A 15236-nucleotide genomic window follows, 5' to 3' on the forward strand; every position below is an offset into this window, starting at 1 on the left:
TATTCATTAAATAGAAACTGTTAGGTTTACATAATAACCTAGTTAACACTTAAAATATTAACTAGTTCAAGACATCGTTATATATTTAATAAATATGTCCAAAGAATGGTTACGACGCGCTGAGTAAAAAAAAAAATTTCTTCATAAAGAAATAAAATACCTTAAGTCCTTCTGACATAAATAAATTAACACCATAATATTTCCAGATCATCAACTGAATACCAAGCCAAACAGGTAACCTTAAACTTATATACTGCTTAATAGTAATACCCATTAACACCAAGTAATTACTAAGAACATTAAGAAATCAAAATAGCCAAAAAAAAACAAACAAATCGGTACTGATAGTTAAAAGTTCAAAAAAGGGAAGGATTGTAAGAAAATGAATCTAACGGAAATTAGAAAGTGGGAAACTCCAAGAAATTGTCAAAGGCCAAAAGAAAACCAAGAAACTCAATCTTTAAATTTTACAATTATGTCATATAATGTACTAGCTCAAGGATATATCGAAGCAATGCCGTATTTGTACTTTAAATGTAACGAAGAAAATTTAAAATGGCCAGATAGGAAAGAAAGACATTTTAACAAATTCAAAATGTCAAACGCAGATATTGTATGCTTACAGGAAGTGGAAGCTGACTATTATTATAATACCTACTTATCGTATTTTCAATCTCAGGGGTATGACGGAGTGTTCAAACAAAAAACCAAAGGAAAGATTGATGGGTGTGCCACTTTTCTTAAAAAATGTAAATTTAGCCTAAAAAAAGATCATTCCTTAGAAATGCTAAAGAATGGAATAGATCTACTTAATCGAGATAACATTGCACTTATTTCTATTCTCACCCCATTTAAGAACCCGGATAAACAGATATGCATTGTAAACACGCATTTGTTATACAACCGTAAAAGAGAAGATGTGCGTTTAGCCCAACTCCAAATACTTCTTGCAAAAATTAATCGCGTTGCTTGCAAAAATACTAACTACTTTCCAGTTATTCTTTGTGGTGATTTGAATTTAACCCCTTCAAGCAAGTTATACTCTTTTTTAAGCCAAGGAAGGCTTAAGTATGAACACCTAGATATAAAAAAACTAACTGACTGTGGTTCACAAAAAATTGGGAAAACCTTCCTCCCAAAGGAGCTATATATTTCTGATTCTTGTCAATACTTACAAGAACTAAAACAGAATAACTGCATTGAAGAAAAAATTTATGAACAACTGTTTGTTGTCGTAACAATCCCATTAATTAATCAACAGTCCATATTTGATCTATACAAAATATCTACTTTTCCAATTAATATTAAAGAGACCAATTCCTTCATGAGCATTACGCCTGAAGCAGAATATATGCTAATTGATCAAGACAGAAGGAAATATGCACTAGCCAATTAACAGGATTTAAAAGAATGCGTCTCTTTTAAAAATTTAGTCTGCCGACTAACGCTACCTATATATAATGTAAAAATCGGATCTTGCATATTAGATCTCTTCCTAAAGGAATCGCAACAGCAAGATATTCCCAACTCATGTGATGCTTTAGTAGGAAGCACAAAAAGAGAAATCTTCATTAATTTACGAAATGACTTATGGCTTTTTACAGTACCTAGAAAGACAGTAGGAACTCTATCATGCTATAACAATACAGAAAAAATTGACCCCAGTTATCGAACCGAAATATTATTACAGGACGTTGGAACAATAACAATAAAACAAGGTTGCCAACTCGTGACAAAAGAAACAACTGTGCAAACACCTTTGATCACAACTAGCACAAATGTTATGAGCCCAAAAATAATAAATTTCCAAGGTATAAATTTGTCTTATACGATACCAAACTTGAACAACGAAGAATCAAAAATGTCAATATGGCCCAAGATAGAGAAGATTAAGGGTACTATGCAGTTAGCAAAAATAAAAGAGGCATTAGACCTACAAATACCATTGTTCACGACCGAAGACCAAAGATTAAAGTACGTGGAAAGTCAATATGGATTATTCTCACCAAACTCCTGGTACAATATAATAATCACCATATTTTTGGTATTTCTTATATCTCTAACAATAAGAGCGCTACTCACAGTAAATTATGGAAAGCTCTTGAGACGAAAAACAATAAAAAACGAGGCAATCGATGCTCAAGAAATGCATCAATTAAACCCTACAGCTCCGGATGGTATTTGAGCCATAATAAAGGGAGGATATAACAGTATGGGAAAATCGAGGTCTTTTTCCCATATATTCATATATCCAGTCCCTACTTTAATAAATATTATTGGTGTATTACAGCTAAAAGGCTAATATACGATTTAATTGTATTTCTTTTTGGCAAAATTACATCAAGAATATAAATATTTGGCAGAAATTTTTTTGTAAAATCTAGACCTCTTACAAGTTTAATCACTTGTCCCTTTTTAATATAAACAAGAGAATGGAGGTTGTCTCTTGTAAATTTTTTGATATTGTGTTCCTAAACTGAATATTCCTAACACATGGCAATAGAAAGGCTATGACGCTATAAAAAGACGTTACTTTTCTACAAAGTCTTGCGTTGAGAGTAAAAAGAATTAGAAATATACAAAAAAACCTACAAATTAATCATGTCCTTAATCAACGCCTTTAAACAGTGTTACTTGTTTAATCATATAATCGTGTGCTTATCATATACTCAATAATTCTTAAAACAAGTGCAATTGGTATTGGTTGTTGTGACATTTAATTGCACCAGTATTTGGCAATAGGGTGCAGTTGGGTGTCACAATAATTAATTGGTAGTCACTCTTTGATGCACTTTATACTACTATCATTCATTGGAGCCATTTTACCTGAAGTTGCATATGAAGTAAGAAAATAAAATTATTGTCAATAATTGTGTTTGTCTTTGAGTCAAGGTACAGGTACAGTTCCTATTGTCTACTGGTTCGTTCCCAAGGGAATCTGCCCATCTCGGCAGACCTAAACGTCATGATAATGAATTCGTCTCCAAGGTTATAGAGACTGGTCAATAGAACCCTCCCAATCTATATCCATTAACTATAAAGCTCCCGTACCGCAAACAACTTAAACTATAAGTAATCAAAAAAAAAAACTTTATAAGAAACCCCCCCCCCGTAACAAAAAAAAATTCTTCATACAGAAAAGATGTTACGGGGGGGGGGGGTTTCTTATAAAGTTTTTTTTTTATTACTTATAGTTTAAGTTGTTTGCGGTACGGGAGCTTTATAGTTAATGGATATAGATTGGGAGGGTTCTATTGACCAGTCTCAATAACCTTGGAGACGAATTCATTATCATGACGTTTAGGTCTGCCGAGATGGGCAGATTCCCTTGGGAACGAACCAGTAGACAATAGGAACTGTACCTGTACCTTGACTCAAAGACAAACACAATTATTGACAATAATTTTATTTTCTTACTTCATATACAACTTCAGGTAAAATGGCTCCAATGAATGATAGTAGCATAAAGTGCATCAAAGGGTGACTACCAAAAAACTGAATTACCCTCCTAACTTTTAGTTCACCTTATATATCCCGAATCAACCCGGATTTCTAAATTAAGCACTGGGTAAACTGACCTGAGAAATGTTGCAACACAACTCTTATTTTGATTATACAACATATGGCCTAACCTCCTTGCAAAGATTTGTTATAACGAGGGTTTTCACCTTCAGTTTGTTGACCAGTAGAAATCTGGTTTCTAATTAGCTTTATTCAAAAGTTTGAATCTAATTTGGTAGTCAAAAAAGTATCATTTTTTTGCTTGCAGTAAGATTTGTACCAAAGGTAAAAAGTATCATTTTTTGCTTGCTGTAATTCTTGTGCCAAAAGCACAAATCCTATGAGATATTGAATTTACACTTTAAAATCTTTATATGTATAAGAGATTCTTATTTTAAAACTTTCTAAAGTAAATGAATGAGAGATATGGTTTTGAGTTTTGAAAGGGGGAGGGGGTTTGCTGGTCCATATGTTACACAGGCTACCCAATCGCCAACTCTTCCAGATTTCAATACGAATCCATGTTTGAACTTTTCAAATATTTTACCATCAAAATTACTAATTACACTAATTACGGCACTAATTACGTGCTTACCCTATGCATATAGACGCTTCTTTACGTGTGAACACTTTTCTTTGGAACCTTTAAGGATTTCGCTATAGGATTTTTACAAAATCCTATGCGTGTAAACTTGGGATTAAATGAATAAAAATGCAGATAGAAGATGGGAGTCAGCCTGAAAATGAAAACCATGATGACAGAGGAAACAAACTTGGTCCTCTTTGTGCTTTACCAGAGTCAATGAAAAATGAGGCTGTCAAAACTTTGAACTACCTGTCCAGTGACAATACCCTAAGGTTTTTGATTTTTAACAATCCATTCTAGGCATAGACCAGAACTATCTGGAAAATATTTCCTTATTATTTTAAAAATAAATTGATGGTAAAGGTTACAAAAGGGGCACCTTTGAAGAAAAACTTCAAAACTTCTTCAAACTGCCTTGAAATAGTTCTAACTGCACTGCAGGGTAATTGGACTAGGCTATAAATGATTCCATTGCTGACAGGGACAAAGTGCAACTACGCTATCCAAACCACATGCATATGCAGCTTCCCTCCTGAAGGTTCTATATACAGCTTTAATTAAATATTTGTGGTAAAATTCTAGTTAATTGACATCTTGCTATCTTAGAAAGTGTTTAGGTTAGGAAAATAAAACTTTCAGGGATGTGTCTACAGGCTGAAGTATGTCCCGGCAAGGTATTTTAAAGTACCCACCTCCACTCCTCCCTCTAGAGGGCCCTGAAATTTGCCTACCTAACAGGTCTATACCTATTGAAATTTTGACAAAACAACATTTTACCTTAATTTTCATTTACCAGTTGTGCTAAAATTCTAGTTAATTGACTTCTTGCTATCTCAGAAAGGGTTTAGGTTAGGAAAGCAAAATGTTCAAGGATGAATCTACAGACTAGGAAGGTATTTCGAAGCAACTACCTCCCCTCCTTCTACCTCTAGAGGGCCCCAACCTTTAATGACCTATAAAAATATGTGTGTTGTAAAATCGAAACATTGCAAAATAGATCATCTGCTTAATTAAAGTACAACAAAAGTGTTTTCAGCTTCATAACTTTGCTCAATTCCATTTTTCTAAAACTCTACTCAAATAACAACAATTGCATTTTCAGATCTAAGGGCAGAGAAAAAGCAACAGGGTTAAAATTCTAGTTTAGTGTCTTCTTGCTATCTTGGAAAGGGGTTAGGCTAGGAAAACGAAACTTTTGGGGATGGTTCTACAGGCTAAAGTATATCCTAGAAAAGTATTTTAAAGTACCCACCTCCATTCCTTCTCCCTCTAGAGGGCCCTGAAATTTGTCTACCTGACAGGTCTATTACCTATTGAAATTTTTACAAACCAACATTTTACCTTATTTTTCAGTTACCAGTTGCTTTTTCTCTGCCTTTAGTTCTGAAAACGCAATTCCTATTATTTGACTAGAATTCTGAGCCATATCAATGTTTTTTTTTTAAATTTAGGAAATGTACTTGCATATCTTTAAAACCTTGTAAATTGAGGTGTAGCAAAGTTATGAATCTGAATACGATTTTGTTGTACTTCATTCATGCAGAAGATCTATTTTGGAAGGTTTCACTTTTATAACACATATTTTTACAGGTCAGGAACTTTGTATTTAATTAAAGTAGTATTTTTCCTTATCTCTTTTGTAAAATCTAGTATAAAATTAACCAAATGTGCCCTACACTCCTTATTGTTACATATATAGCCCAACTATGTAGGTTTTTGTACAATGGCCTACTAAAGGAAAAAAAATTAACAACAAATTACTTACTTTATAACATCTGAAATACTTTAATTTTCACTTAAGAACAAAATAAGGTCCAATTTTGGATCTGTTTTGCTCTAGTGTTTAGATGTTAGTTAAAATTCACATTATGTTTTTATGAGTCACATTATCATTTTTGCTCTTCTTATTATTTTTACTGATAATTCATTTTTAACTAATAGGCTATTCAAAGTCCAGTAGATCTGAAATTCTTTTATTGTCAGATACAGTTCTAATTCTTTTACTACTATCACTAGCAACTCACTACAACACCAAGCCGCTTGAGACCAAGCCAACTATTCACACTTCGTTTCTTTTCAAAGCCTCCCTCTTTATAACTTGTCAAGAATTTGCAATTTTTGGTAAATATTGAGCAGTTCATATCATTAACCTGCACATAAAGTAGACATACCACATTTTTACTATTCAGTGGTAAACACCACTTTTATACTATTTCTTATGTTCTATCTGAATATAATAATTGCTTTATTTGCAAATTCAGTTTTAAGCCTTTTTGGACCGATAAAATTGATAGTTTCTTTGTATTTTTTTGGTAATATAACAAAGGTTAAAACATCAGTTTCAAACACAATATTTTGTTATAAGATCCATTTTGTCAAAGTTATATAATCTTTAAGCATTGATGTGTCACAATTAAGATAAAAAAATCAACACATTTCCTCTATTTTTTCATCTACCATGTTTCTTTTGTGGGCTGATATTTTTCAATACATAGGTAAAACAGCAGCTTTTAAGCAGCCTAACAGAATAAAAAGAAAACAGGATAGAAGTGCTTTGAATTTTTTTATTGCTCATTCTTTTGATTTAGTTCAAAGCACCTTAATTACCTTAATTTACACTTCAGGGTAAATTAGTGGCAAGAACTGTGATGCTCTATATTTGATCATGGCATTAGATCTTATTGTTGTGTGAAAGGTCATGCAGCAAAACATCAGGACTGGAGAGTGCTGGAGAGATACAATTTAAGCCCACTCAGTAATGCTGATCACATGGTAGGTGTGGTTCAAGAACCATTCTCCAGCAATTTAGAGCTGGCACCACCACACAACAGCAACTTCAGATTGAGTGTGCAAGGTGGTTGGGAATGACAAGCCACATCATTCTCCAAGCTTTCTCTCTATTGTCTTCCAAGAGTGTTATGGTAGTGAGGGCTTGGAGGGGTTTTTCCATGGAAATCTCCATATTTTGGCCTCCCATTCCTTGTCAAGCCTTTTGGATTTTCTCAGGTGAGGTTGCAGATATTGTCTCTTGGCTTAGTTGTCTCTAATTGTTTACCAGTCATTGACTGAATAAATCTAGTTGGACCTTTTGGTATTAATGGTGGATCTGAACAGCTTTTTGGAAAGTCCTCATGTTTGTCTTTTGTGGAGAGAGAAGTTGAACAGCTTCTGGTTGGCTTGCTAGAGGTACCTGTAGATGAGTATCATTTAATTATGCTTTAGCTAAAAGACAAGTATTTCACATATATTAATACTTATAGTGGCTCTATTTTGGACACTGTCAATGAGCTGGATGTTGCTCTTGTAGAAAGGACCAGCAAGAAATGTTCCAAAATCCAGGATTGGCCTGACCAGAGCTGTAACATATGGACCAGCAACCCCCCCCCCCTTTCGGAACCCAAAACTAAGTCTCTTATTTCGTTCACTTTAGAAAGTTTCAAACAAAAGTTTTACAAAAGCAAAACAAAGTTCTACTTTTGGCACAAATTTCACGGCAAGCAATTTTGCTTACAATTTCGCAATTACACCAAGTTTTAAAACTTCCAATTTTGGTAGTCGAAAATAATACCTTTTTTAATGATAGTTTTACAGCAAGCAATTTTGCTTACAATTTCGCAATAAGTTTTATAGCTTCCAATTTTGGTAGTCGAAAACAATACCTTTTTTATGACAGTTTTACAACAGGCAATTTTGGTTACAATTTCGTAATTACAGCTACCAATTTTGATAGTCGAAAATGATACAAAATGATACTTTTGTTGACAACCAAAACTGACAACCCAGTGCTTAATTTAGAAATCTGGGTTGATGCGGGATATATAAGATGAACCAAAAGTTAGAAGAGGCAGAGAGCTATTGTGATTAGTCTTTGATGTACATCATATTGCTATCTTTCGTTGTTTTACCTGAAGTCATTTTACCTGAAGTTGTATATGAAGTAAGAAAATAAAATTATTGTCAATAATTGTGTTTGTCTTTGAGTCAAGGTACAGGTACAGTTCCTATTGTCTACTGGTTCGTTCCCAAGGGAATCTGCCCATCTCGGCAAATCTAAACATCATGATAATGAATTCGTCTCCAAGATTATAGAGACTGGTCAATAGAACCCTCCCAATCTATATCCATTAACTATAAAGCTCCCATACAACAAGCAACTCAAACTTTATAAGCAATCAGTAAACTAGATCGGAAAACGAAGTAACTTTATAAGAAACCCCCCCGTAACATTTTGCGCGGCCTTCAATAAAGACACTAAAGGAACTGTATAAGCCTGACAACATAACTACCTGCTACCCTAGACAAATAAGATTATTAACAAATTATTTTTTGATTTTAAGTGCATTTAATTTTACATTATTTAAGTGCAGTATAATTTTATTCCTACTTATGTATTCTTTTGTGTGTACCCCATCTTAAAATAATTAGAATCTTCAGCAGTTAAATATAAATAAATTTTAAATGAAAACTAAAATTTTATATACCGCATAACTTCAAGAAAAAAGCTGAAAACTGACAACCAAAACTGAATTAAAATAACAAATATGGCTCAGGAACAAGACGAATTATTAAAAGCGCAACAAATTATTGCAACTTCGGTAGAAATTGCAAAATCATTACCTGATTATGAAGGGGATACAGATGTAGATCAATTCAACATCCATTTAGGACAATTTGTTGAAATGACAAAAATTGACTTAAAAGCATTAAAAAACATGCTACTCTTAAGACTAAAAGGTCAGGCTTTGACATTTTTGAAACAAATTGAAAATACCGTAGGAACAGAAGCCACCTCAACAATTAACTCAATAGAGTTATTGCAACAGGCTTTTCAAAAGAGATTCATCGATACTAGCTCATTGAACAAACTAAAACATGGGTTAGTAACATTCGAACAGACCCAGAACGTAAGAGAATATTTAAATAAAATTAGAATCGCAACAGAAGCGCGATACGGTCCAGGTGAAGGGGAATTGTATGAAAAAATAATACTAAATGCATTTAAACAGGGACTCAACCCAAAACTATATCGTCTCTTAATTTCCAAAAAAATCGACGACTTAGAACTGGCAGTTCAGGAAATAGAGACCGCCGTGGAAATCGATTCCATAGTCCTGCAGCACCAAAACTATCAATAAATGCGGTAGAAAGTAAAACAGCTATAAAATCAAAAGATCCCTCTCCGCGATTTTTCTCCAGAGAATCATCGCCAAAACCGCTTCGAAATCAAATTCGAACCACCACACCTCCAAGACAAGTACGCTTTGCCCCCAATAATCAAATGAGGGCACAAGCGAATTATGAACCACTAAGGTGCTACTCCTGTAACCGGTTAGGTCACATCGCAAGAAATTGTTTTACAAACAATAATTATCGCCCAAATTTTAGGGGATCGAGCAACCATTTGTCCAGGGGGACAAACTATAATGGGTACGCCCCTAGAGGCAATCGAGGGAACACCTTTTTAACAAGAGGTAATTATCCAACCCGAAATTTCCAACGTAGTACGAATCAGTATCGCGGAGAGTATCGCGGAAGGACAAACCAACCTAACAATGGTTGGAATAGAAACACAAGAGGTAACTTTATCAGCCGACGGAACTCATATAACAACTCAACTTCAATTAACGATCAAGAAAACCAAAATAGAACTAATGAAAACTCTACACCCGAAAGCTGGGAACCCCAGGGAAACGACTCAAGCCCCCAAAATTCATAGGACCAAAATTTGTTGGCAAAATACTATATAGGTCCCTGCCAGTGATTATACCATTTTTAAGTGCAAATAATAATAATATATTACCAGTATTTGAAAATTTTAATGCAGGAAATATTTATTTCTCAGCCCTTATAGATTCAGGGGCAACAGTAAATGTGATAAATACATCCGTATTTAACAAATTATCCAATTATATTAAACGACGAATGAGCAATATATGTCCCAATTTATCAAGTGTGACGGGACACGACCTGGATGTAAAAGGCACTGTGTACCTAACCTTGCGCAAAGATGACAGAAATTTCTATACTCGATTTATAGTTTGTAAAAATTTTCCATACGAAGCGATAATAGGTGCTAACTTTTTAAAAGCCAATAAAATATTATTAGATGTAGCAAATTCAAAGTTTATATATCCGACAAAAACCAAATCAGAAATAAATAACATACAAGCAAACAAGGTAAAGGAAAACATAGGCAACATGAAGGAGTATAGAGAAAAACAAATTCAAGAAGTTTCATATTTATGGAAAAAGCTAGCGAATATAGAAACTCCCAGAAAAAACCCAGAAGATAATATCCTAAACTCAATAAAAGAAAGTCATAACGAAAAATATTATGGATTCGTAGTGAGAAAAACTAAGATTCCCCCTAAATCAATGCAGAGGGTCCAAATATCACAGATGTTAGAACCAGTTAATGATAAAAATTAAACTTGGGTAGCATCGCCATCGGAAAATCTTCCGAAAAATGTAGTTTGCGAAGAACAAATTATAAATTACGAAAAGGGTTTAGGTTACATTTGGATAACGAACACCCACGAAAACGACCTAATTACCCTGAGTAAAGGTACATGTTTAGTAGAGATACAAGTAGTATCGGAATCCGACATTAATAATTGGAAAAATTTGGAAAAAAACTTCGTGAATACTATTAATGTTTACGTTGACAGAGAATATCCACTGACGCGATCTCAATTCCTTGAGAAATTCGAACTAAGTCACATAACCGATGTGTCATTAAAACAAAAATTATGCGACTTATTATGGGAATATAGAGATGTCTTTTCGACATCTGAAGACGACATAGGACTTATCCCATTTTATGAACACGCAATACAAACCACGGGGCCGCCAGTTGCAAAACAACCATACAGAATTCCTTATAAAAATAAAGAATGGCTAATAAACAAAATACATGAACTTGAAAAAAATCAAATCATAAGGCCAAGCATAAGCCCATACTCTGCCCCCGTTATTTTAGTCCCGAAAAAGAATAATGATCTTAGACAGGTGGTAGATTATAGAGCTTTAAATAAACAGGTAGTAAGTGACAAATTTCCCCTACCTAGAATAGACGAAATTCTAGACTCAATATCAAATAAAAATAAAATATTTACTTCCCTAGATTTGACACAAGGTTATCATCAAGTAAAAATAAAAGCGGCCGATATTTTTAAAACAGCTTTTTCAACATCTGAATGTGGTTCTTATGAATACTTAAGAGTACCATTTGGACTAAAAACCAGTTCAAGTGCATTGTGTAGACCCCTCCTTCATTTACTAAGAGGCCTAAATAACATAATTCATTTTGTTGATGACGTCATAGCTATGGACAAAGACGCGGAGGACCATTTAATGACCCTAGCAAAAGTGTTTGAGAAATTTAGAGAAGGCAATTTAAAATGTAGACCTGAAAAAGTAAATCTTTTTCAAACTAAACTAAATTTTTAGGAGTAGTTGTAACACAAGGACAAATTTCCCCAGACCCTGAAAAGATAGAATCTGTTAAAAATATAAAACCCCCTCAAACAATTAAACAATTACGAGGAATCTTAGGATTAATGAGCTACTTTCGAATATTTATAAGAAATTACGCACAAGTAGCAAAACCTCTCACGGACCTCACTAGAGGGAACCCCCAAAAAATTACGTGGTCTAAATTAGCTCAAAATTCATTAGATCATTTAAAAAAGGCTTTGACTTCAGAACCTGTCCTATGTTTACCCGACTTCCAAACAGGACAATTTGTTGTTACTACGGATGCCTCAACCAAGGGAATTGGGGCGATTCTCTCCCAAATAATAAACGGAGAAGAAAAAGTTATAGCATATGCTTCGCGTACTCTTACGCCTGGAGAAAGTAATTATTCTGCGACACAACTTGAATTATTATCGATCATCCACCATCTAGAAAAATTTAAACATTACTTGGTTGGACGAAAATTTAAACTACGTTCCGATCATAAAAGTCTTCAATACCTACAGACTTTCAAAAAACCGTCCGGAATCCTCGCGAGATGGATATTAAAAATTCAAGATTTAGATTATGAATTTGAACATCTTAAAGGAAAACAAAACGCCCCATGCGACTATCTTAGTAGGTTTCCAGATAATGCTCCCTTAGAAAATGAAAATGAAGAAATTAACACAATAAAAGAAAAACATGCTCCGAAAAATAAAAATTTAAAAATGCAGACCAATAATTTGGTAAAAGAAGAACACAAAGACAGCCCACTATCTTTAAATAATATAAAAATACATCAAAAGAAAGATAATATTTGTATTGCTCTAATAGAATATTTCTTATATGATATAGACCAACCCAATGAAATGAAATCCTTTAAAAAAGAAATTGATAATTAATATTACGATTTAGATGAACAAATACTATGTAAAATAATGACCAGTAACGATAAAAGAAATCAAACGACCATTATACCAGTGTTACCCCGAATTTTGGAAAAACCCGCTTTTGAATTTTTTCATTCTGAAGTAGGAGGTCACTTGGGGATAGAGAAGACCTTCCATAGATTAAAACAATACTTTTTCGTTGCTTCAGCCTTAACAAAGTTAAAAAATTACGTTAATAGTTGTGAAACATGTAATTTAAGAAAAAACCCTCAAGTCTACCCTAATCCAGGGACAGGAAGAACGCCTACGGCCCGGTTCCCCTTTGATATAGTTTCTTTTGATTTATATGGTACTAGCGGAGGACTACCCACGTCCTTTGAAGGACACACCTGTGTACTGTCAGTAATAGATCATTTTTCTGGTTTCACTTTTGATAAACCATTAAAAAATCAAAGCGCCTATACAACGTCGAAAGCTCTCGCTAAAATATTCCTTAATTTCGGTATTCCTAATACAGTATTAAGCGATAAAGGCCCTAATTTCGTATCGAAAGTAACTAAGGATTTAATGTCTTTTCTTCAAATAAGTAAATTGGTATCGACCCCCTATCACCCCCAGGCCAACGGGAAGATCGAGAACAGACACAAACTATTCTTTAATATTTTAAGCATTTATACGAAGGAAAATCGCAGAGATTGGCATGAAACCTTACCTTATTTAACAAATGTAATTAATACCGCTTACTCCCAGGTCATTCGTGATAACCCATTCTATATATTATTCGGACGAGACTTTAGAATCCCTTATAATGAAATTATAGAATCGAGGCAATTTAATAATGATTCACAAGATTATAAACAAGAATTTATCAATAGAATGAGGAAAACTTACAAACTTGTAAAACAAGAAATAGAAAGATCAAAAAGAAAGCAAGAAGCAAAAAATATTCCTAATGTCAAAGGTAAACTCGATTTCCAAGTAGGAGAATGTGTTTACTTAAAAAACGAAAACAAATCAGACGGCAAGAAACTTTCGGACCGGTACCTAGGACCGTTAAGAATAATTAAAAGGTATGATAATAATGTTACATTTAAACTATTAAAACCAAAAACAGGAAAAATCTATAAATCCCATGTTAGTCGTATAAAAAGGGCAAAATTCACAGAAACATGGACCCCTCAACCTTCAACATCAAATACCTCGGAGGACGAAAATCAACCACCTCGCTCTAGATTAAGTGAGCTTAAACCTTTTAATTTCAAACAAGGATATTTTGAAAACAGTAGTGACGAAGAAAAATTTAATGAATTTCTAACCATGACAAATATGGTTACCCCCCCAAAATGTAACCGCGTTACGCGGAGACGGAGGAATAGCGATTCATCTTCCGGTGAAGAATCAGAAGAATTGGATTATACGATTTCTCCAAAGTCACAATTTTTTCCAGATAAAATTTCAACCCCTTACCCCCCAAAACGTTTCCCCGACAATTTGGTGAAACCTATTTCACCAATAGACAGACCTTTATCGTTACACGATGAATTAAATAAGGCTATACAGACTCCTGGGGACATAGAGTCACAAAGGGACAAACAGCCCCAAAAACAAACATTAAGATAAGCAATGTATATCATTAATTACCCAATTAAGACTAGACAGAGTACATTTTATACTAATCCAGTTACTGATGAGCAACAGTATCACGATATAATGGTCTCAAAGGCAAAACCAAAGGACTGGGTATCTTGGAAGGAAACCTTAATGCAAACTATTCCTCACCCCCCGGAAGACATGGCTTTCAAGCAGTGGAGGCACCCCAAGAAAACTTTTGAATCCTCCCAAAGCTCCCAAGAATCGTTCAATTCTCCCGAGCCCAGAGATCAACAGGACGAGTCAATCAGTAAACCCTCCACTTCACGAGGAGAAGAAATTTACGAAGGTCAGGCTGGATCTACACCTAGATCTCAAACTTCTACTTCAAGAGAACCATATACTAAATCTACAACTAGTTCCTCAGATACTGAGAGTGAATCAGGCACAATGAGCCCAAAGATGTGGAAGGAACAAGACCACAGAGTGCAACTGCCCAGGCTAAAAAGGCACAAATTAAAGGTCAAAAATTTCTTAAAAAACAATATAAAAAGTTTGACTTGATATCGCTAGCGAAGCCAAAGAAAAAAACCGAGTCTACCGAAGAGAAGGTAACAACAAGGTCAGGCCGAGTTGTCAAAAAACCAGATAAATTAGATTATTAATAAAAGAAAAATAAAAATCTATCAGTCCTGGATAAAATAAAGGAAAAAAAAAATAAAAAATAAAATAGTCATTTTTTTGCTAATTGTTAATTGGTTACGCTAAGAAACCATCCCGTAATAAAAAGTCCCTAAAGAAAATACTTTTTAGAAAGTCTGCCTAATCAAAAATTAAAAAAATTGGCCTGCTTTATAAAAAAAAGCAAGCGCTCATTATTGCTATTTCTCTATTGCAAACTGATCCTATAAATATCCTATATATATATATACATAGGGTAAAATAAAAACGCCTTATGCTTGTGATATAAAATTCTAAATGTTTGCGCCTAAAATTAGAACTGCCCCGTCGACTAAACGTTTCGCCAGATAAGTAAACGAAACTCTTCTTAATTCCAAAAATTTTAATTTCTCCAATAATATAACCCATCGCTTTGTTAACAAATCTTACCAAAAGTAGAACTTAACTGGAACAAAACGATTAATATTGCCATAGCTTACGCGTACCAGTCAGAAGATTTAGGTTTAAAAACTAAATTGCAATCGAGATTA

General features: G+C 34.0%; 1 protein-coding gene across 1 annotated transcript; it reads left to right on the forward strand.

Moving 5' to 3' along the window:
• The first annotated feature begins 382 nt into the window (after window positions 1-382).
• On the forward strand, window positions 383-1396 carry LOC136035748 (protein angel homolog 2-like). Its single transcript, XM_065717718.1, has one exon. The coding sequence runs from the start codon at window positions 383-385 to the stop codon at window positions 1394-1396; it is 1014 nt and encodes a 337-aa protein (XP_065573790.1).
• The last annotated feature ends 13840 nt before the right edge of the window (window positions 1397-15236 follow it).

Source organism: Artemia franciscana, chromosome 14 (genome assembly GCF_032884065.1).
Source record: "Artemia franciscana chromosome 14, ASM3288406v1, whole genome shotgun sequence".
NCBI classification, from domain to species: Eukaryota; Metazoa; Arthropoda; class Branchiopoda; order Anostraca; family Artemiidae; genus Artemia; species Artemia franciscana.

Excerpts from the sequence above, each read along its gene's own strand:
- LOC136035748 (XM_065717718.1), top strand. The coding sequence starts at position 383 with ATGAATCTAACGGAAATTAGAAAGTGGGAAACTCCAAGAAATTGTCAA.